At 56.9% G+C, this 21,982-nt stretch overlaps 9 protein-coding genes across 9 annotated transcripts; 3 read left to right on the top strand and 6 right to left on the bottom strand.

Moving 5' to 3' along the window:
- Positions 1–5,109: 5,109 nt before the first annotated feature.
- PG985_013022 (uncharacterized protein) lies at positions 5,110–5,532 on the top strand (the record flags this gene model as incomplete). The annotated part of the gene is made up of 1 exon (XM_066832788.1): positions 5,110–5,532. One exon carries the CDS (start codon positions 5,110–5,112, stop codon positions 5,530–5,532), a length of 423 nt encoding a protein of 140 aa, XP_066680838.1.
- A 1,312-nt stretch (positions 5,533–6,844) lies between these two features.
- On the bottom strand, positions 6,845–7,039 carry PG985_013021 (uncharacterized protein; the record flags this gene model as incomplete). Its single annotated transcript, XM_066832787.1, has 1 exon — positions 6,845–7,039. The coding sequence occupies one exon, from the start codon at positions 7,037–7,039 to the stop codon at positions 6,845–6,847; it is 195 nt and encodes a 64-aa protein (XP_066680837.1).
- A 2,082-nt stretch (positions 7,040–9,121) lies between these two features.
- PG985_013020 (uncharacterized protein) lies at positions 9,122–9,520 on the bottom strand (the record flags this gene model as incomplete). Its single annotated transcript, XM_066832786.1, has 1 exon — positions 9,122–9,520. One exon carries the CDS (start codon positions 9,518–9,520, stop codon positions 9,122–9,124), a length of 399 nt encoding a protein of 132 aa, XP_066680836.1.
- Positions 9,521–10,715: 1,195 nt separating this feature from the next.
- Positions 10,716–11,189, bottom strand: PG985_013019 (uncharacterized protein; the record flags this gene model as incomplete). The annotated part of the gene is made up of 2 exons (XM_066832785.1): positions 10,716–10,760; positions 10,854–11,189. 2 exons carry the CDS (start codon positions 11,187–11,189, stop codon positions 10,716–10,718), a joined length of 381 nt encoding a protein of 126 aa, XP_066680835.1.
- Positions 11,190–12,895: 1,706 nt separating this feature from the next.
- Positions 12,896–13,572, bottom strand: PG985_013018 (uncharacterized protein; the record flags this gene model as incomplete). The annotated part of the gene is made up of 2 exons (XM_066832784.1): positions 12,896–13,377; positions 13,464–13,572. The coding sequence occupies 2 exons, from the start codon at positions 13,570–13,572 to the stop codon at positions 12,896–12,898; spliced, it is 591 nt and encodes a 196-aa protein (XP_066680834.1).
- Positions 13,573–14,258: 686 nt separating this feature from the next.
- Positions 14,259–15,834, top strand: PG985_013017 (uncharacterized protein; the record flags this gene model as incomplete). The annotated part of the gene is made up of 2 exons (XM_066832783.1): positions 14,259–14,324; positions 14,638–15,834. 2 exons carry the CDS (start codon positions 14,259–14,261, stop codon positions 15,832–15,834), a joined length of 1,263 nt encoding a protein of 420 aa, XP_066680833.1.
- An 830-nt stretch (positions 15,835–16,664) lies between these two features.
- PG985_013016 (uncharacterized protein) lies at positions 16,665–17,790 on the bottom strand (the record flags this gene model as incomplete). The annotated part of the gene is made up of 2 exons (XM_066832782.1): positions 16,665–17,461; positions 17,598–17,790. The coding sequence occupies 2 exons, from the start codon at positions 17,788–17,790 to the stop codon at positions 16,665–16,667; spliced, it is 990 nt and encodes a 329-aa protein (XP_066680832.1).
- Positions 17,791–18,919: 1,129 nt separating this feature from the next.
- Positions 18,920–19,440, top strand: PG985_013015 (ATP synthase subunit J). Its single transcript, XM_066832781.1, has 4 exons — positions 18,920–18,994; positions 19,130–19,159; positions 19,253–19,303; positions 19,381–19,440. Exons 1-4 carry the CDS (start codon positions 18,946–18,948, stop codon positions 19,434–19,436), a joined length of 186 nt encoding a protein of 61 aa, XP_066680831.1. The 5' UTR covers positions 18,920–18,945; the 3' UTR covers positions 19,437–19,440.
- A 985-nt stretch (positions 19,441–20,425) lies between these two features.
- PG985_013014 (uncharacterized protein) lies at positions 20,426–21,556 on the bottom strand (the record flags this gene model as incomplete). Its single annotated transcript, XM_066832780.1, has 2 exons — positions 20,426–21,231; positions 21,415–21,556. 2 exons carry the CDS (start codon positions 21,554–21,556, stop codon positions 20,426–20,428), a joined length of 948 nt encoding a protein of 315 aa, XP_066680830.1.
- Between the last annotated feature and the right edge of the window lie 426 nt (positions 21,557–21,982).

The raw sequence follows: 21,982 nt of genomic DNA, 5'->3' as shown, positions 1-21,982 counted from the left end.
CAACTGTTCGAACGGTCATTTCATGTTAAGTGATTCCGGTAATCACTGATGAGATACAACCCGTAAAGAGGTGATACTTTGGTACCAAGCGTGTTTGTCGAGAAATGGTTTGTCGGATCTTTCCTGGGCGATGCTGGTAATCACAGGTGTAAGAGGAAGCCAGGGATGGAGACAGCATGTTGGGAAAAGTCGATCAGATAGTGCCCCTGAATTCAAGTCGCTCGCTTTCTCACCCTCGCTTGGCTCGCCTTCTTCTTGACCCGGATGGCGGTTGCTACGTCGACAAGATACTGGATGACGACATACCGTGCCAGGTCTTTTATTAGAGTCGTTAAAGGTGATGTTCAAGGTGGTGCTTGACAGACGTTGCGCTTGTTCAAAGGGGCCCGAAGATTTGGCTAAATTTAGCGTGTTACAGTACAATCAAAATGATCAAGTCTCCGATCCAACCTGTGCTGTCACATATTGCCCGACTCATCCTCTCAACCAGGCTGCTTTTGCAATATACCTTTGCACGTTTCAAGTAGCAGAGCAGTGCCACAAGGAGCCTGCACCGCTTCCAGATGAGTTCCGGTTTCCTAGCAAGCGCCGAGTTGATCGGAGCAAAGCCATGGTCACGGCAAGCCAGTTCTGGAGGGGTTCTGAGAAAAACCATCAAGACGGCTTTCTAGTCCCTCGGACTGAGTGCGAAAAGCTGGTTAACTTGAGGTGCAGATACCACGGCCATGTCCCGTCGTGAAACGGTGTTGCTCCTTCTCCCAACAGCATTGCGGCTCATTGCAAACAGTGCACGAAAGCAAAGCCAAGATTGCGACAAGCCGGGTCTGGAGACATTCCACCGCAGAAGCATTGGAAACCATCGCAGAAGGCTCTGCGGCACGTCATTTCCACGGCAGCGAAGTCGAAGATAAGGGTCTGGATAGGTCTGAATAAGCTACAGCACTAAGAGCTGTCGTTTGGTGATCTGCAGAGCGATGCATGGAACGAGCGCCTATCAGTGGGACACGCTTGCACTGCAACTGCAACGGCTGGCCCAGGGTTCCACGAGCACCGCCAGGCCACATGACCAAAGGGACACAAGGGACGAACTGCACATCATCAGTCATGCGAAATACATACTGCAAGCGGGCAGGGAGAAAAAGCAAATCGTCGCATGTCTCGTCGCATCTCGAATTGGCATCTGGGCAGGCTGGGATCCTGAAACCGTTGATCGGACCAAACCAAACAAATGACCTAGGTATTGATCATTGGCATCAGGAACAGCCAGTCAGTCACGTCACTCAATCGTCGCGGGTATTTCACGCGACTCTGTTTCCTAACTTCATTCACATGGCCCGATTGCCATCGTAGACGAGACAAGCAGATTGCAGTAGTTGCACCGAGAAAAGCGAAACGACAACAATCCAATGGGGGCAATGTCGGCGAATGGCATGCCAGCGTCACACACAAACCGGGCAACGCAGGCGGGTGCAGGCGGGTTTCAAACCAACATCAAAATCCTACCAACAACAGCCGAGCATCGTGAGAAAAGGAAGGAATGCGACAGCCGCGCCGTGTAGCAAGCCGACAAGCGAGAGCGAGAGAGGGCCTGCCCGCTTTCGCAATTTGCGTGAGGTCCTAGCCCAGTTTGATAGGCCGCCAGAAGCAGAGGATTGGAAACGGCTGGCGTCTCAAGTGTCGCGGGTCTTTTCTGGCTTTCGGGGAGACGGTCACGGTGTTCGTCCCACCCAGCGTCGCAATTGGCAATGGGCAATGGCACCGCGGGGACCAACTCGCTAAAAGCAAAATGGCTGGTGCCGGTGGTTGCTGGCGCTGGCGCTGGGCCCAGTAGAAGGACTCTGAACTGGCCTGAGGTCTGAACTCGACCAAAATGCGTGTGGCGTTTGGGAAAAAAAACGGCGAAACGACGCGAACAAGCTTCATCCAGGTAGGAGATCGTGGGTAGAGGGGAAAGAAGGGGGGCGTTTCCTTCCACACACACACAGCCCCTCTGCCATTCACCCTGCCGTTTTGTTTGGTAACCTGAGACGGGACTAGCGGAGGTTTGCCAGAGAAAGCCCACGACCAGCAGCAAGGGAAGCAGAGTTGAGGTTTCGAGTAGATGATTGCTGGTGCCGACGACTTGTGTAGACGCAAATAGAAAATAGGCGAGACTGAAATACTTACGTGCCTAGGGAGGGGGCGCGGGCAATTCTTTGGGCGATCTTCCCGCGAGGGCTATCGATTGAAAGAGTGCGGGGGAAATGGAAATGCAAGTCAGCAGAGGCTGTGTTGGTAGTTGGCTTACCTATCCCTCGGGCATTTTTTTTTTAGCGGTGGTAATGCAATCCCATTAGCGGCACACACGGGGCATCCTCCATCATGACGCTCACCGTCCACCACCAGCTGGGCGCATCGCGAAGGCGCATCGTGTTCTTCTAGTCCGGCAAGCAAAGCCTCTGCCGGTCGACCTTTTACGGTGCAGCCAGCCAGGGCTCCCAACGGCTTCTGGAAAACGGGCGCGCAAACCTTGGGAGGGAGAGGCGCACATGCCCATGTGAATTCCCATGTCGCGCGACACTGGAAAACCTCATCGGGTTGCATTGCATAATGCTGAGCTGTAGCCGTGAGCTGCAAGGGCCGGCTGCAAAGTCTCCCTGGGTGTCGCTCTGACGTAACGAATTGCCTGCCCTGGCTGATAATACATGCCCATGCCCTCTATTTGCAGACCAATGCATGCCAACACCGCAGTTGGACAATGTGGTGAGATCTGGTTGGTGGTTGCTGCGGGGGCTGCAGTAAGGCTTTTTTTCAGCAGTCAGCCAGCCAGCAGCCGAGGCGACAGGCTGTGGAAAACAGCAATCATTTGGCTGCTGTTTTTAACCTAAGAGCCGTCCGAGGTGAGGGATATACTCGTCCTCCGCCTGCCCTTTACCGCCCCCGTTCAGCCATTGCGACCTGCTGCGGCCCAGGCCCATGCCCAGGATGCATGAAGGATATTGTTGGATGCTGAGCGAAAGGGTATAAAAAAAGTTTTCCGCTGTCGTCGTGGCACCGCGCAGGAGGAATGAGGATGTACATGAGGCTTGCCCCCCTCGGATATCTGCATGCAAAGGATCCTTGGCCAGGAACGGCTGTTCCATTGGCTGGCGATCTAGGTAGTCCGTACCTACTGATCAATACCTTTCGACCACAACATGTGCCTTGCATATTGAATCTACCTAATGTATCCGTAAGCAGACAGTGGGTGTTTGTTATGCCACGGCCGTTCGCATGGAAATGACTTGCGCGACAGGCGCGCGAAAGATGTCTCATCTCATTCAAACCAAACTGATGAGGTTCTATCGGTTCTATCTCGATTCTCATGCTCTATTAGTTGCGCTTTCGGGCCCTGGCTAGCATCGACGGACTGTGCGCCTAGTGACTAGCATATGCGGAGAAGGGAAAGGGTTAAATTGAAGGCCACTTGAACAAGTGGGTGGTGAGTGTCGCGGCGGCCAACCGACTCGCAGCGTCGCATTGTTCGGGGACTTCCTTGGGGGGGCAGTCTGACAGGCTGCCCTCCTCGGTTTAGCGCCAGGTACGGGCACCACAGCAGCATTAATCCCTCTCGCAGACAGTCAGCAGGCTCGGTCCACTCTGGCTGCCAGGTACCATTGGGGGCTTCATTACCTGCTGAGACCCAATCAGACGATGCGCTCGCCCGCACCCCAGCACTAAAGCGACCAGGTGTGCCGGGCCAAGAGATTGTGCAATTTGGTCAGCAAGTGTTTTATGAAGGATCTCGACTGGAAAAGACTCTTTTTAATCTGATCGGGGGAGAGTGTGTGAGACGGAGCAATAGCATCTTGATCTTGGGTCGGCGCAAAGTGAACGGGTTTCATTTGGGTAATGTCAGATTGCCAATAGCGATAGACGATCTTGCACCGTTCTTGTGTAGGGCTTTGATGAGGAGCCGGCCTGAGCTGGAGTTGACATCTCAAAAGTCTGATATATTTCCGACATTGGCAGATGGACACGGACTCTATTGACCGGCAACCATGGGCAACCACCACAACAATAATGCAGCTCGCGATGCATGTACAATGTATGCAGCTGCCATCCTGTCCGCCGTTGCAATGCGATGCGATGCGATGCAATGCCCTCGCCTCAGCACCAGCAGCAGCAACAGCACAACCACACACCGCACAGGCAAAGGCAGGTCTCACCATCAGGAGGAGGGCATGGCAGACCGACCTCATCTGTCTCGATCCACAGGCGGTTACTAAGACAAGCGGCATGAATTATAGCCAGCCCAGCTTGCCGCATCCGGCTAGACTTGGAGGGGCGGCACCGCGACGACCGGTACCTGACCTCTGTTGTAATTTCCGCCCCTGTACCTGGCGGTTTGATTGCCCAGGGTGACGGCGGGTTCTGTGTACTTGACAGCATACTGAGCTTTGCCTGGAGCCCGAGTAGACAGTACTCGGCGGGCCGTAGCGTTCAATCGGGCTAAGACGTGCTTTTCTTTCTTTTCGCATCCTCGAGGCGCGCAGGGCAGAAGCGTAGAGCAGAAGACGCAGAGGGAATGGCCAGTCGAGGGCGCACAAGCCCACCCTGCAAGAGCCACTGGGACTCCTTCCGTCACCGACAGTCGGCCAGGCCCCCCCGGTCGAATCCACGAGGGAATTGGGCTTGACAGTCTGAATGCATGCTCTCGATTGTATTGTTGTATTGTTCGGCCGGGGGGTGTAGGAGAGAGGGTCTTTCAGTCATTAAATCACCCCTCGAGCCGCCCGCCCATTGTCTCTTTAGCCTTTATACCCCCAGACAGATCGTGGCTTTTCTTCTTCTACCCGGCCCTCCTCACCTCACCACACCTTCGCTCTCGCTCTCACTCTCACTCTCTCTTCCTCCAAGCAACCACCCTCTCGCTCTTCTGCTCAGACAATCCCCATCACTACTATTCATCGGACCCCGTTGGCAGAGTCCATACCGTACATCTCAGCATTCCGCGAAGGCAAAACCAAAACCAAACTTCAGTACCGAGTACTCGACCTCCACACTCTTTGTACCCACTCACTCGTTGGTCGCATCGACAACTTTCAAGAGAAGAAGAGATTCTGGAATTCAACCAAAACAACATTCAAGATGCAGCTGTCTTCTGTCCTGAGCGTTGCGCTTCTGCCGCTGCTGGCTGCCGCTGATACCAGCACGGCCACGTCGACCATGACCATGACCAAGACCATCACCATGCAGCGCGTCTCCACCTCGACCGCCTTCAACACCACCACCATGGCCACCCCTACTGCCAGCGCCTCCTACAAGCTGCTGGACATCGCCTCGAGCAGCAGCAGCAACGGCACCATGACCGCCAGCGCCAGCGGTTCCGCCTCGGCCTCGGCTTCCGGCAGCGCCAGCAAGACGGCCGCCAAGACCAGCAGCGGTGCTGCTGCCACCAGCGCCGCCTCGACCCCCAGCCCGAAGCCTGACGAGAACGGCAGCGCTGCTCTCAGCGCCGTCAACGTCGTGGTGGCCGGTGCCGCCGGTATGGTCATCGCCGCCTTCCTGTAAGTTGCGTCGCGCAACTGCCGGCGCAACTTGCGGGCGGGTTGGAAACCTCTTTGGCAACGGTCGAGATCGGACGGACCATCGCATCGCGCGGTCGTCCTGAGCTTGCTAGCCAGCACTCATGCTCATTCACTTCTATGATGGGGTGAGGTAGTTGGTGATCACTCCATCGTCCACCAATCTACCTCACTCCCATCACCTCTTTCTTTTGTTCCAAAACCTTGAGCATTTAATCTCGCACATTCAATGTTGGCAACGTTTTATATATCACATGCGACGAAGACGAAACGACACATCCCAAGATACCTCTCCGGTTGGGCTTGCCGCCCATCGGACTGTCCATCATCCCCATCACCATCATCATCATCCACCACACATCCACATCCCACGCGCCCTCCATCTCGCCTTCTTCTGGATACCCCCCACGGCGCATGCGCCTGAGAAGAAGAAGGGCCCGACGAGGGTGGGCTCCCTGTCCTCCTCGGAGCAAAAAAGAAAGCAGCAACAGCTCCCATCTACTTCTTCCCGCTTTTACCATTCAAATCTGTTTTGCCCATCCTTTGGCGTTGAGCGATTGGCGTGTTCATTTCTCCCAATGCACATAACATTCTGCTTAATGTATCAATCAGTGGACCAGCAACTCGCATGCGACACACGTCTGTGACTCCCTGCATCGACTGCATCGACCCGATCCTGCAAAAATCGTTGACACAGAAACAACTGGACTGTACCGTGTGCCTCGCGTGTCCGTTTGCTGGCTGGCCTGTTCCCCCCTTTACTTTATCTCATTCTACCAAGCAAATACCAATTTGTTCTATTTGGACCCCTCTGCTTCTCGGCATCCCCGACGACAAGTCGGGGTGTCGTCCTGGATTGGGGTTGACCACGGAGGCTCTTATTTTACCATACCTTTTATACCTTTTGGACACTTTTGCTCTCTCTCTGGCTCTCCTGCGAGAGAAGGAGGGAGAGTGACCAGTTTTCACGCCTTCGTGTTGTTGAGATACCCACTTCTGCTGTTGTTGTTGCGCATCTTTTTTGGCTCGCCGGCGAGGACGGTTCCTTCATTGGAGGAAAGAAGGAGGAGGAGGCATTGCTATCTGGAGGAGGAAGACATGTATCACACATAACGCATTGAGGAAAGACGTAATCTTGCTTTAGCTTTTGGAATAATTATACATTTGCACGCACATTTCATCTTGGGCGGCCTTCGTGAACCTTTCGCAATGTAGGATGAACGATGCTAACCAAGTCCTTCGATATTTCTGATGGCTCCATGACTCCCGCATTCGGTTTGCGACTGCAGGAGGACAGCTCACTTCCCCAGTTCGTCCTGTATGCCCTCGCGTCCTCCGGCGTTGGCAATCTGCCACGCCCCGAAATCCCCATGTAGCCCAAGAGAACTCGTTTGTCGCGCCCCTCTTACGACGACGACGGCGATCATCACCAGTTTGCTGCTGATCCGGTAATAGCCCTTTTCCCGCGGCGCCGGCCCTACCAGCGCCGGCATGTCGGCGCTCGAGAGCCAGGTTCCAGCGCAACATGTCTCGCACGAAGCCGGTCGCCATCCGGTCGCGAGCTGCCTCGGCGCGTCGGAGCTGGGCCTGGCTTGGGGGCGGTGAGCACGGCGGGGCAAGGTCCATTGCCAGTACGTGTAGCAGTTGCTCTCTTTCTCTGTCGAGCCCGTGTAGACATTGCTTATGGGCTGGCTGACTGGATGGGTCAATGGCTGGAAGCAGTAAGCAGTTCGGGTCAATTATTCTTGGGCGATCTTTACTATTCTGGGCTTCATTCAACACGACCAATCTGGCGTGGAACTGTGGTCCAAACAGGATGGGAACTTCTAGAATACCGGACTGGCGACGGTACAAGTATAAAGGGGTAGCCTCGTTGCAAGTATCTCAATATGTAAGCCTCGTTGATTGTGCACCCTGGCACTTATTGTGGCGTGCCTCCAGTCACTATTGAAAAGTCATGATCCACCAGCGCCCATCATGATAAGCAACTCACGCGCTAGCGAGACCAACGCTGGGGAATGAGCCACCAACGTCGGTCGGCTTACTTGCATTGTCTCTCATTGGGGGACGATGGCACCGGTGACAAGATGCGTTGATTGCTTTCCCAACTGCCTTCCGGTAGTCCCCGGGGCCATGCATTGCGTATCTTCGCGACTGCACTTCCTTCATCCCTGGTGAGACGAGAACAAATGTCTTCCGCGTCGGTGCGTCCCCATTCGAAGCGGCAGCACGTCAAAGTCAATCTCGATCTTTTATCCCCGTCGTCGCACACAGTCGCCGTCGGGTCTTTTGCCAGCTACCAGCCAACGATGAGCCGAGGGCCTCCTTTAAATGACGGCCTCCAGTTTTCCAACTGGCTGCCTGGCCTTGCCGCCACTTGGGCCGAGGGCCGGTCAGACCGGGTCGATACACAGCCAGGACACCGGTACCCACGGGTTCGTGGCGGTCTTCCGCCGGTAGGGCAGGGGGCGCGCGGGCCAGGATCGCCTCCTCTTCGCCATCCATTACTGATCCATGCAGCAGTTGTTCTCGCGGCGGTTAGCAGGGACCCAGCCACCCAAGAGTGATACCCACCACTGCCATCAACTATTGCCCGCTTCCGAAGATCCGTCGGTCGGCAGTGCGCATCTCAGTGCCAGGATCTTTGGGGCGTCCATATATACACATGTATGCTAGGCTGACATGGACATGCTCGGGTGCGAAACATCCGCCTTCCGTCGAGGTACAGTAGAATTGTGCGCAACCTCTCTCGAGGCGTCGCCAATTCGAGCTCCTGTCCGGTGGGAGAAAAGTAGTCGCCACCTGCCGCCGAGCGAGCGCCGAGGACACCCCCCGACTAACAACGGATGTCGGAAAGTTCACCCGAAGAGCGCTGCAGGAGGCGGGCGATCCAATAAACCGGAAACGTCGTTTACGGAGACGGCCCGGACGTTGGATAGGCTGTGAGTACGAAGCCGCCCGAAGGGCCAGGAACTGTACCAGAGTTGTCGCCTGGTCCTTTGGTCCTTACTTCTCGCAGCACAATCATATTCGTCAGCCGTTCTCTCATGGAATCTCCAGCGGTTCGGAGGTCGAGAGGTTCGATGGGCTTGATCGCGCCAATCAGCCCATGCCGTGGTCCAAGGTCGGTTCTTGTCGAGTGACCTCGTGGTGCAATTGAGATTGGGCACAAGGCTTTGGGCGCGATATAGTTGACAAGTCTGGACCTCGCTCGCATGACCGCGTGGCCCCTGGGTTGGAAGTCGGGGTCCAGCGAGGGGGAAACGGGGGCTCCGCTTCGGCCCTATCGCAGCTTGCCAAGGAGCCGACCGACCTCCTTGGCCTGCCGTGTGTGCCGGCCGAGAATGCCGAGGCAGAATGGTTGCGCGCTCTGGGTGCAGCCCGGAGACAGGCGTAAGTTGTTTGCCCCTTGCAGCAGACCCAGGACCGCGTCTATCGGGTTGGTCCGCACACAAAATCCGGCCGCGCCCTGGAGATGAACCAAGTCGAGCGACTTGGTTGCCTCGTTGCGAACAAGAAGAGCCCCATTTCAAACGGACGAACCACCATCCCCGCCCCCGGGTGCTGTCATGTACTCAGCCACCTTTTCTCCCCGCCTGCGGAGGATCGCTACCAAAGAATGAATTAGCGCCGCAACGAGAGCCATTGACTGGTGGTAGTGGTGGTGACACGTCTTGGCGGATCCAGGGTCTTCCGCATCCAAAGAGGGGCGAGAAGTTGAGACAGGGGAAGAAGGAAAAGGCGGCCCAGTCGGTGAGTGGAAGTGCGCCGTCGCTATCGCCACTTGCGCTTTCGGCGGTCGCATCTCCTCGATCCGCCAATCCGGGCCACTGCGACCTGGCTGCTGCTCCTGTGGCATCTCCAATGCCCCAAAGCGACTGGCAAGGGGCAACAGGAGTGAATGGATTTGTGTCGTCAAAGGCGGCAGCCGTGGTAAAGATGGTGACATGTCGTTCCAAAGTGGCTGGGTGCATGGTAATGGCATGGATTTGCCATAGCATGCCGTTGCGCACATGGGATTGGCAGGCACGCAGGAGGAGATGAACAAACCAAGTCAAGCCAACTCAAGGCCTGCAACACGATGGCTACTTGCCTTGGATGCCCCGCCCTGATGCGCAAACCCGGAGAAGGCCACCGTACACGAATCTGCCATCGTGGGAGCAAATTGGGCCATGGCTCGCGCGGTTTCGCCTCTTCTTGAACCGATCCGCAACAGGGCATCGATGACTTCCAGAGTTGACGAGGATGAGACAGGTCGATCGTATCGCACTGCGCTGCGTCTGCTATCGGTCGTGCGACGGCCATCTCGCTCGCGTGCGGCTTGTCAAGTGTAGTGGCAGGGTAGCCCATGATATTTCTCGAGTTGGTACGTCACCTAATTACTGTGAGATCAGGGACTTGGGTGTAAGACATAAGATATCTGTATTGATTCATCGAACGAATGGTGGGTATATAGAGAGTAAAAAAAAGGTGGGTGTCCGACATGGACGTTTCTTCTTCATGAACATTACTCATGAACGCACACCGGCCGACTGCTGATACAGCTACCAGTGGTTTCATTATATCGTGAAGCTCCTGGTCTTCCTTCCCAGAAGACTTTCCCTTCATCATTCAATTCTCGTACAGTCCGTGTGACCATGGCGCGGGGTAGAGGCGGGGTGCCGCGACATGGCAAAGAGCCAGCAAAGTACTCTGGTCTCTCGCCGAAGCAAACACCAGCCGCCCGCGCAGGAACACTCGTGCCTGTCATTCAATTTCCTATCCACCCTCCAATCCGTGGGGGACATTCAATTCCATTGGCAATCGCGGCCATATTCTTCCACCCCTGCGACTGTTCAGGGGGAGGCGTCTTGGTCGTGTTGCGCTGATGAGAGGGCCATTTCCGCTCAGACGGCAATGCCGACTGGTGTAGACAGGTGCGGCAAGTGCAAACTCCAATGAACCATCCGGGACCGTGAGACTCAGCATCTGGTCAACTGGATGTTCATGGACGCTATGCCAGGACCGTCGACCGACGTTGTTGGCAAGAGGTAAAAAGCAAGATGTAGTAAGATCGTAAAGTCCCCGCCTTCCTCCATCGCGCCCCCCTCTCGATGGAGTAATAAGCATTCGAGGTGGGTGCGGGGCAGCGACGTGGCGAGGCGAGTCGAGTCAAGTCGGCTTGCTCGCTCAGGGGACCGTCTCGTGCATCGTGACGACAATGGGAATCTTGGTCTGCAGTTGTGCCATTCAGATCAGTCCCCTGCTGACGACGGCCTTTTCGTCCAACCCCAGCAACGTGGACGAGGAGGAACAGCTACTACTCACGGTCGAATCCACGCTGCTGCCGCTGCTGCTGCTGCAGCTGCTGCGGCTGTGCATCGTCTTGGGCCGGCTGCGCTGCCGCATGGCCGGGGCGCCCGTCGGGATCTTGGAGACGGGCCGGGTCGCGGGCGCCAGCCGCAGGTAGGCGTAGATCTCCTGCTCCCGCTCGCTGAAGCCCATGAAGCGGTCGAGCTCCTCCTCGACCTCGATCCGCTTGCTCATGGCGATGGTGGGGTTGTCCAGCTTGGTGATGAGGAGGGTCCGGTAGTGGACGGCCACCTCCCGGCCGTCGGGCTCGCCCGATCGGGAGAAGGCCGTCTTGGAGTTGAAGCAGCCCATTTTGTGGTTGGTGCGTGTGGCGAAAAAAGCCGACTTGCTGTTGGTGGGTGGCGAAAAAGGCTGACTTGCTGTTGGTGCGCCGAGTGCGTGGGCGTAGTAGATATTAGGTATATGTCGAACGTATTATATAAAAATCAGAAAGCGTTCCTCAGGATTCGCTCAGATGGGTTCGTAATAGTGTATGCCGGGAAACATTCTTCTGGGGAATGAAGCCAAGACGGAGGTGCCAAGGTGGTGATGGTGATATAAGAGTCAATGGCGGAAGACCGAACCAATCACGAATAACCAGTCATATATACAACAAGACAGGAAAGCAGGATGGAACAACAATAACAACAAAAACTCTACCGGTGTGGGGGGGATGGGCGGCTGTATGTATAGTATTTTGTCTACGGGCATTCTTCGTTCCTTTTACCTGGATTCGAGGTCGGCTCAGCTGTGCTCCCTCGGCTGGTTGGTAGGCGTTGGCTGGCAATTGGTTGATTCCCTGCGTTGATCCCTTCGATATAGTAGGCGCGAGGGAAATGTGGAAATGGGGCAAGGCAAGCCCGAGTCAAAACCCAGCCCAGCTGATGCCTAAGATTGCAATCTGCGCCCTGGCTTCGGCTGGGGGGGCAGGCAACATTGGGACCTGACTGGTCGGGTGTCAGACACAGCCGGGATGGTGCCAGTTTCGCTCTGGGGATCGTCATCCTTCCCAAACGAAAAGGGCCCAACCAGGAGCCCGACAGTGACGAAATAGTAAGAGAAAAAAAAAAGGGCGTGCCTGTGTGTGTGCGGCGCGAGAGCAACACTGCCCCCCTTCTTCGACTTACTTACCTACTTAGGCTCGGGGCTTTTTAGGCCATGCCGAAGTCCCAGCAGAACCTGACACTGCCGAACCGGCCACCAGCGCTGGGGTGTGACTAAGAGAAATGGCTGCGTGCTGGCATCGATGCTAGTAAGCGGCTGCCTAGCGGTGCTTTAGTGCAGGATTCTCATTTCGGTGCTATTTGCGCCAGTCGTATAATAAGAGTAGGCATGGGCACCACTGGCTGGGCGACGGAAGGAAAGAGGAAAAAATTGCAACTCAGCAACTCAGCAACTCAGCAACCACCGGCGAAAAGCAGGTTTCCCGGCGTGCTGGTTGTTGTTTGGGCCAGGGGTCCCGGGGGGTCCTGTCGTTCAAATACCCCCGATACCACCCTGCTTTGGCCCTCTTCCCTGCCTACCGTTGCAGCCAAAAGCATTATATGCGGGGATCAAGACAAAGGCGACAGCCGAGATGCCGAAACACTTTAAATCCTGATCTGTCCGCCGTCGCGACTCGCGCAAAACATACTCGACAGAACCGGGACGCATGACGTTGATTGATTGTTTGGAAGATGCGGGCTGCAACTGCTCTTGGGGACGGGCCGAACCAAGATGGATAGAAATCTGCAATCATGCCACTTGTCGGAGCCGACGAAGATGTTTCGGGGCATTTAGTGGTAGAATTTCTCACGGCTCAAGCAAGATGCGAAAGAACGATCTACATGCATAAGTGGGTATATCTGACATCCATGATACGATGGACTGAAAAAGTGTGAGAGAAAAAAAAAGCTTTGTCCGCCTGAACGCCATAACCATGCAAAATGCCCCGATGCAGATGCAGATCAGATGCGATGCGATGCGATGATGTGATTACAAGTTGGCCCTTGTGTCATAGAAAAAGAGGGCTGGCTCTCTTAGATCAAGCGGATGTGGACTTGAAGACAGCTGACCATCCTGGCCCTCGCCTCCTCCCTCTCGCCCGCGTTCTCGTCGCCGCCGGCCAGCACCTCGTCGACGGCAGGCACGCTCGTGGTCCGGAGCCTGACCTCGCAGTCCTTTTGGCCCTGGAAAAAGGCCGCCACGCTGAGCACCTTTTCGATGGCGCGTCCGGTGCCGAGCACGACGACCTCGCGGCTGGTCTCGAGCCCGATGCCGGAGCCGCCCGACTGCTGCAGGGCGCGGACGCGCCGGCTGAGGTCCGAGGAGCGCTTGGCGACCTGGGCGGTGGCGGCCTGGTGCGGGTTGACGGCCGAGACGGTGCGTAGGATCTTGTCGAGCTGCTTGCGGACGCGCGTGGTGATGGAGCGGAAGGGCGTCTTGGGCGTGACGTAGAGGCGGAAGGCCTTGCTGCTCGAGGGCTCGCGGGGGCCGATCAGGTTGCGGTGGACAGTGGCGCCTGCAGGAGATCGGTCAGTCAGTCGTTAGTTGGACTGTTGCTGCCGTAATTCGTCTGCCTCGGGGGCTACAGGGGCATAGACGTACCTTTGGGGATAGGTGGCAGCTTCGTATGCGTAGTCGTGGCCGGTACTTTGTCGGCGCCAGGCAGCCGGGTTGGGGCTGCTGTAGGCAGCTCTCCAGCGTCTTCAGCCATGGTGCGTGTGTTGTTTCGCGATCAATGCGACCAGGAGGTGCGAAGTTGCCTAGAAGTCTCAGGCAATGTCGGATTGAGTAACGACGGTGAGAACCCTGACGCCCTCAATCACGGGGAAAATGCGCGACCGAAATATGCCGTCGAATCAATCAATCAATCTGCAATCGTGGGCTCTGAAATGCCCGCCGTTGGCCGATTGAATGGGAATTCGGATCTTGGGTATCGCCAAATCTGAGATAGCGAGCTGCGAGCTTTGAACTTTTGGGTGGGATGGGTGGAGTCTCTTCGCTGCACGCACCCAAAGCAGCTGAGCCTCCAATTGAAGACTGCAAGGGACTCAGCAGGGGACTTTTCCTTTTGCTTGTCTCCCCCACAGCGGCTGACCCGCTGGAGCGTAGCCTTTTTCAGCCGCCCAAGACCCCCCAAATTTCACTGATTGGGAGCTGCCTGGTCCCTAAAACCGTCCGCGCGCCCCACCGAGAGCCCCAGAGCCCGATCGCAGCCGCGACAGTGACGTACAACGCTTTTGGCTTTGGACCTGATTGAACCTCGCGTCGCAATAGCTTCTACCTTTGCACTTAATCACGACGTGTTGATTAAAGTCGTCGCACTCTGGATTATGACTGCCTTGACTAGTATGCCATGATTACGGAATAGGCACACCACCAAAAGAGGCACTCCGCGAAATGTCGGTCGAGATCTGGCCTCCCATTGCGCCCGACCAGCTTAAAGTCGAGGAGGATGCCACCCAAGTACGTCAAACCGCATCACCATTTGCTTTCCTACATGGTCTTGTAATGCGCGATCCGCATGCGCGACCTCTCCCCCGAAAGAAGCTATGGCCCCCTCACTCTCCCCCTCCCCTGACTCCTCGGCGCCGCGAAGACATCGAGGCGAGGACGGAATACCAGGACGAGAAAGAGAACCTCGACGGGGAATGGCTTATCGTTTGGACTTACCCCGTTTCCCACCGTCATCAACGTCGGCCCCTTTCGCTCACCACTGCTACTACTTATACTACTGTTGTTGAAAGACTGACACCGCCACCTTCACCCCCCTCGACAGGCCCGCGAGCTGACGTGGCTCCTCGACGCGCTGCACGAGACGCTCAAGACGCTCAAGAGCTCCCTCGAGGAGACGTACGCGCTGCTGGCGCCCATCGACCCGGGCGCGACCCTCGTCGTCAGCACGCCCAAGCACGAGACGGTCAAGGGGTACGTGACGCGCGTCGGCACCCGCCTCGTCAAGGGCAGCATCGCCCTCCGGCTGCGCACCCAGCCGAGCCCCATCGTCCTGGGCCTCAACCCGAACAAGCCGATCCACATCCCCGAGCTCACCACCCTCAACACCCTGCTGACCCAGTCCGTCGACATCCTGGCCTTTGTCGTCGCCGAGTCCTTCCCCGCCACGAAGAAGGGCGGCGAGAACCGTGCCGACCCCAAGTTCGTCAGCAGCCAGCTGCGGCTGCTTTCCGAGTACCTGGCCGAGGCCTCGGCGCTGATCAAGGGCCCCGAGCTGCCCATCGCCGACCAAAACACCCCCTCCTCGGCGACGAGCCCCAACCCGCCATCCACCCGCCCGCTGTCTTCGTCCTCGGCCATGTCCTCCGCATCGTCCTCCACCGGCGGAGGACCGACGACCGCTTCGATACCGCAGCCCCCCGACACGACCTGGACGCACTCGTCGGTGCCGCCGGCCTGCTTCTCGCCGCCCCTGAATCAGAGCTTGTCGGTCTACCTGACGATCCAGGACGCCTCGCTCGTGCTGTACGTGCGCGCCCTCGAGCCGGCCGACGCGCCCGTCAACTTCGGCACCAAGCTGGCCCTGGCCATCGGCACCGCCCGCCGCCTCGAGCACGACGAGGCCGACCGCGTCTTCGGCTACTGCCCCGAGGGGGCCGACGACCCCATCGCCGTCGAGGGCAGCACCATGCAGCGCCCGCCCGACCCCCTGGCCCCGCCGCCGGCACCCCAACGGGCGCGCAGTAGTTACAACAACAACGTAAATGCCAGGGGCGGCGGCATGGGCAAAGGCCGGGGCACCGAGACGCCCGTCTACGTCCGCGAAAAGGTGCGCGTCGTCAGCACGGATCCCTGCCTGCTGAGCCTGAGCTCCAAGCTCGGCGCCCTCGGCAACGCCCTCGCGCTCGCCCGGCGGAACCTGGCCGTCGTCATGGGCGAGCTGGACGAAGTTACAGGGAAGGGGGTGCTGGAGGGGAGTAGAGCTGCCCGGCTACGATCGACCGCGGAGATGGGGCGATGATTAGAAGAGGATCCGTTACTGCTGCTGTCTCCAGCTCGTCGGGTATTAGACGACGAGACGGAGGAGATGATGGCGGGGACTTGGCATCAGGTCCAAGGCGAGGAAGAAGGGTTCAGATACCCAGGCGGCTTAGAGCGTTTCGTCAGACAGCAGGCTTTGTTGACGACAGTATGGGGAGCATTGGACCGGATCAGAAGGGGACATTACGTAGGACGGCGTTGCGAAGTAGCCATGAGGCTTTCTGCGCCCTGTGTACGAGAAAGTAGTAGCTGAGATTGAACAGCATCGTATGGGGTATTCTTGCCAATGGTAGCATGACCATGAAATGACGTGGCCAAGACAGCTGTAGTAATAGCTGCATATGCATATGCATATAGTTGGTCAAGGCAGATTGTATATATGTACACATCGAGAAGACTTTTGGTTTCGATACAGCTACATATGCACATGAATCGTTGTTGCATCAATTACAGAGATACGGGCATTGGTTGTCAACTGGCGAATGGTAGCTTTCTACCACGCCTGTTCATTGCAAGGCTCAACTAAGGCCGCATCGGCAACTACAATCTTCAAGCAACATCCACGGTTTTCGACCAAAATACAAGTTCCTCTTGTCCTGGCCTGGTCCATCCTGACCCCTGTCAAATTCCGTCCGTCTCCGAGTAGTACAACATATGAATGACTTCGTCAAGATGAAGAAGCTCTGCAAGCCAGCATTTAAAGACATCGCTTTCCACCATGTCTTTCCTTTCCTTGTAACGGCTCAATATTTCTTCCTCAGAATCAATAACTTCTCAAGGAAGTCCATAACTGTGTCCATGTAGTTTCGTCTAAGCCACAGGCGACCATGGCATCGGAATGAGGATGCGCGACTTCATGGACTGGATGAGGGGCACCGTCTTGTGGACCGTCTCGGCCCAGCCCTCGACGCTCCAGCTCTGCTCGCGGCGGACCTTGCGCTCCTCGAGGTTGGCAAACTGCCAGAGGTGGTGGACCGTGTTGAGGTCTCCTATCTGCACGAACCAGGCGCCGACCCCCTCCATGACCTCGCGGCGGGCCTTGAGGCCGCGGCGCCAGTGCGTCTCCCACTCGAGCAGGTTGCCCGGGTGCAGCGTGTAGGAGCGCAGCTCGAAGACGCCGCCGAGCTGGCGCGGGCTGGTCGTGGGCCAGAAGCTGAACTCCTGCATGATGGACGTCTTCTTGCTCTTGATGAGCGTCTTGAGCTTGCGGTCGAACTCGGCAAAGTCGGGGTGGCGCGAGATGGAGTGCAGCGACTGGTGGTAGCCCTGGTAGCGCTGGTACTCCCAGATGTGCACAAACGTGTCGCAGTCGCCCACCTCGGTGCGCCAGCTGCCCACGAGGTTGACCTTATTATCCTCGAGCGACGCCATGCGCGGGTACCACTGGCCCACCAGCTCCACGTACTCGTCCACCTTGTCGGGGTGCACCTCGTGGAAGACGATCGAGTGCACGTACTTGCCCCGCGCCAGCACCGCCGAGAAGCTGGCCTCGAGCTGCGCGTCCAGCTCCCGGCCCTCCTTGGTGCCGTAGATGAGGTTGGTCAGCAGGCCCTCGGGCCGGTCGGGCTGCTTCTGCGCCGCCTTCTGGCGAGCCTCTTGCCGTTGTCCTGTTGTGATTGATAAGCTGGGGTACACTTGGGGGTTGCGTTTATTGCACAGTAGTCTGCGAGAAACAGAAAGAAATGGTAAGGGAAGGGAAGGGAAAGGAAAGACACAAAGAGATTCGCAACGGACTGGACTCACGCTCCGCCTTCTCCTTCTGCATCTGGACCAGGCGCTCGCGGAACTGCTTCTGCTTGTTGTTGAACTGCTCGACCTGGTCGATGGTGACGTCGGCCATGAGGGGGGCGCGCTGCTGGATGGCCGTGGTGCTGATGGCCCGAAGGGAGCGGGGAGCAGCAGCCGTGGCTGCGGCGGCAACTCGTCGCGTCAACATCTTGACGTTTGGTGGTGATGGTCTCGTGGGTGGTGTGAAGGTTGGGTGTTGCAGGTCGTTGCTGGTTTGTGGCAACGAGGAAAGGGATCAAATCTGGCAAGTCCAACAAAGGGAGGAAAGTTCGATGTGAGACGACGGCGGCAGACGATTGGTCAGAGCTTGTGGTCGAGAGGTGAAACTCAGGCGGAGGTGATGGGGAAGTTGGAGGCGAGAAATGGAGATGTGTGTGTAAATTGTAATATCCGTTTCGAGGATGGAGGGGAATGTGTCAATGGTCAATACCACAAAGTATGTCACGCAGCACCTTGCCAAACACCTGGTTGATGGGTGTTGGAGATGGCGTGCATACAAGTCGGGCGAGAATGGGAATCAAATGGCACTTCCAGGAAGATGAGGATGGGGATTGAAATTGGGATTTTGGATTGGGAGGAAGAGAGAGAAAGAGAGAGAGGAAGGTATTTGTTTCTATTCTTGCTTCTGTCCACTTCAGTGCTACATGTACGCAATGGCAAAACGGATGGGTAGCTCTGCAGCAGCAGCAGCACAGCAGCACAGCAGCACAGCAGATCAATGGATGTCGAATAGGCAGCTGGGGAACTCCATTGGCTGCTGTGTTCCCCCGCACTTTTAGTGCTCAATGCCCCAGGGTGGAATGGGGGAGCTATTGAATGACCCCGACCCTGACACTGCCTCCTCGTTCTGCAAAGGTACGGTACGCCCAGCCCAGACCCGGGATGAGCTGACGGGGAGCTTGGGGGTTCACGTCCGGGCGATTGCGTTGCCCACGATGAGGGGGTGATGTCATTCCCCAATTGGTAGCTCGGCACTAGCTGGATAGCACTGACTTGCCGAGGGCTGCCAGCTGCTTTTGGTGCATACACCTCCCAATTCTGTGTCTTGCTGGTTAAGTGCATAGGTCATCCACAATCGCAGCACTACCCTTCTAAAAGATCCCAGCTGATTAGCTCAGCACACTCCGATCCGGCTAGCGGCTAAAGCAGGGAAGGCTGCGAGCTTTGATCGGAAGCAAAGCAAAGCAACTCCATCGAAAAGCGCTCGCCGTCAATTCAATTCAATTCCGCGAACAGCATCAATCCTTTCTCACCACATCGCAACCCACCCACCCTCACTCGACCTCTTCAACCCACCGTCAAAATGGCTTGGTTCGGCATCACCCCCCTCAAGAAGTTCCCGACTCCCGTCCGTAAGTTCGCCCAATCCAATTGACCTTTCGGCGGCGACAACAAGTCCCGCCTGCCGCCTGCCCGCCTTGCTGCAACCCCAACAATTCTGCACCAAAATGATTGAACAAGCTGCTAACCCGCATCGTGTCCAACAGTCAAGCCTCTGGCTCCCTTCTTCGCTGCCGGTACGAATTGCGCCCTCGTTCGACGAGAGGAACCCCACCATCCAACCAATTGATTTGTGCAGAGGGAAACATGGTGCCTGACTGAAGATCTAGGTGCTGTCATTCTTTACGGAGTCAACTCGGCCCAGAACGCCATGATGCGATGTACGTGGAAACCCTTGAGCACCCCCAGCCGCCACGGAGGAGAGAACAGATCAATTGACATGCAAGCGCAATTCTAGCCGACGAGTGGAAGAACGACGCCCGCAACCCCAACGCCAAGTCCGGCGGCCACTAAATGCTTTCGGCACCCGAAGCAGAGATGGGCAGGAGGGAGGAGGATATGTGTGTGCCCGGGAAGATGTGGCCACATGACGATGATGATGCATTCTAGACAACAACTCGGCGGACCCGCGCTGTCCGGAAGCCCATTTGCACCCCAGCATTGCGAAGGCGGCGAGGGGCGGTTCTTTGTATCATAGACTTGCGGCTCCTCGGTACATATCTTGAAATCCAAGCAGTCGCAGTTACTCTCGGGGTTTTCAATAGGAGCCAGTAACCAGCACATGTGACGATCTGGAGGACTATGGCCTGGTGTCTCGCCTGGGAGGGCCATTCCGCTCTTCTCTATGTCTGCCTTGTTTCTTGACCACCGCTCCCGTGATATGTTCATCTGGGCCTTCCAGTCTTTGGAAAGCTTCGCGGCCCCAGTCTTGCCAGCTATTGCCCTTGCGGGATCTGGTGAAACCCCTACCTTGGTTGTCAGGGCATGTACTAGTATTGGTGTCCCAGCTGCTTATGTCCGAAGAATATGAACGGTATATCTGCCACATAGGGATCCCGATGTCCCACTAGATCACCTATGAGGCTATGAGGCGATTCATGCATGATACGATATCTTGTTCGTCTGCTGAAGGGCTGCCAGCGGTCGTGGGAACAAACCGTCTTGAATAAATATTCCATCTACTCCAGATTGTTACAGTGGAATACATTACTACTATTGTGATATTCCACTGTAGACCTCATTCCTGAGGAGACTTGACCGGTTTATCCTCGCGGGGGCTTGTGTGGTCTATCTCTCTGGTCTATCGGTCTATGTGCATGTACACCTCTGTATGCCTCCATTGAGATGTGCCCCGCGTCTCCCTTCTAGCCCTGAGCCATGCGCTCACAAGTATATGTATATCGCAAACAACCTGCAACCGACCTGTCTAGTCTATCAATCCCCAACTCTTGTGTCGTATCATCAAGTACCAATCCTCTAATCCATCCTCCGTCACCCTCCGCTCACAGCGCCTCCTTGGCCTTCTCCCCCTCCCCATTGGTCTCGGGAGCAGGCAAGTCGTCCTTGAGCACCTGCATCAGCCACCCCGCCACGGGCGTCGTCCACTCCTTCTTGACCGGCACAAAGTGGCCGCCGGGGTGCACCAGCACCCTGGCCTTGCCGCCGCCCTTCCCGTCCCCCTCCTCGGGCCCGCACTTCTCGTACAGCCCCCGCGTCCGGTCCTCGCCGACGACGGTGTCGAGCGAGCCGAGCACGTGCAGGCTGGGCGTCGCCATGCCCCCCTCGTACAGCCACTGCAGCGCCGGGTCGCGGGCCACGAACCCCGAGTACACCATGCAGAACTTGAGGGGCCGGCCGTTGTTGGCCTCGCGCAGGTCCCGGGCCCAGTCGGTGTTGTGCTTGGCCGGGTCGTGCGCCGGCAGGGGCCGGTGGTCCTCGCTCTCCATCGCGGCGGCCGCCATCTGCGCAAAGGCGCCGCCCTGGCTGAAGCCCAGGATGCCGTCGACCCCCTGGGCCTCGCGGATGGCGTCGGCGACGCGCCGCATGCCCTCGTCGAAGCGGCGGTAGGCGCCCGTGCCCTCGTCGTGCTGGAACCAGCCCCAGTTGTCCGTCGGCTCGTCCTCGGCGGCCGGATCAGCACCCTCGGGCGGCTGGTAGCCCGGGATGTCCGACGGCCGCAGGTTGTAGGGCCCCGTCGGGCAGATCATCTCGACGGTGTAGTTGTAGGGGGGCTCGCCCAGCGCCTTGTTCAGCAGCTTGTTCAGGGCGCCCGTCCGGCCCTTGAAGAGGGCGCCGGATTGCGTGTAGCCTGGGTTTGCCTGTCAGCGCGTTTCTTTGGTGTTCTCATTGTCTCTTGCCAATAGCAACAGGGGAAGTAGATATAGTGGTGCCTTCTTGTTGTGAGAAGTCAGGTGACCTCGTAGTTGGTGTAGGAGAGCTCCACACAAGAAGCCAACGCCATAGATAGGAAAAGCCAGCCAGTCAAACCTACCATGGAGCATGAGAATCTTCAACTCCCTCTTGGGAGGAGGAGCCGGCTTGGCGGCCTTCTTGTTGTTGTTATTGTTCTTGGCCGGCTTTGCTGCGCTCGGCGGGGCGGCAGCGGCAGGCGTGGGTGTAGTGGTGTCCGACATGACAACGGCGCTACTGCTGAATGGGGATCTGGAACGACGGAGGAAGGAGGCCGCAGTGGTGGTAGGACGACGAACAAAAAAGCTGGTACTCAGAGTAGAAACTCGAAATAGCAAATGCATCAAGTTGAGGTGGTTGTTGTTTTCCTCTTGCCTTTGAGGTCTGGATGTTGTTGTTCGGGCCGATCCAGCAGCAGCAGTGTTGTTCCTTGGTTTACAACAAGTCAGGTTCGCCGTATGGCTCATCGCCGTCGCCCTTAACTGGGTAAGCGCCGATAATATCTCCACCCTGAACAGCTCACTGCCTTAAATCGCCCGTAAACGCCGACAAAGTCATGCGGACATGCCAAACGCCTATTGCTATCAATACAACTACTGGAGGATCTGCATGGAAACTATGCATACACCAGATGCAAATAAATGATGTGG

Source organism: Apiospora marii (assembly GCF_038362585.1).
Source record: "Apiospora marii strain CBS 49790 chromosome Unknown utg000009l_segment0_segment0, whole genome shotgun sequence".
Classification (NCBI taxonomy): Eukaryota; Fungi; Ascomycota; class Sordariomycetes; order Amphisphaeriales; family Apiosporaceae; genus Apiospora; species Apiospora marii.
This window is presented reverse-complemented; position numbering and strand designations above follow the sequence as displayed.

Bases quoted from the DNA above. Each gene is read 5' to 3' on its own strand.
- PG985_013015 (XM_066832781.1), top strand. From the start codon at position 18,946: ATGGCTTGGTTCGGCATCACCCCCCTCAAGAAGTTCCCGACTCCCGTC. The intron at 18,995-19,129 runs GTAAGTTCGCCC...CGTGTCCAACAG, and splicing joins GAAGTTCCCGACTCCCGTCC to TCAAGCCTCTGGCTCCCTTC. The intron at 19,304-19,380 runs GTACGTGGAAAC...GCGCAATTCTAG, and splicing joins CCAGAACGCCATGATGCGAT to CCGACGAGTGGAAGAACGAC.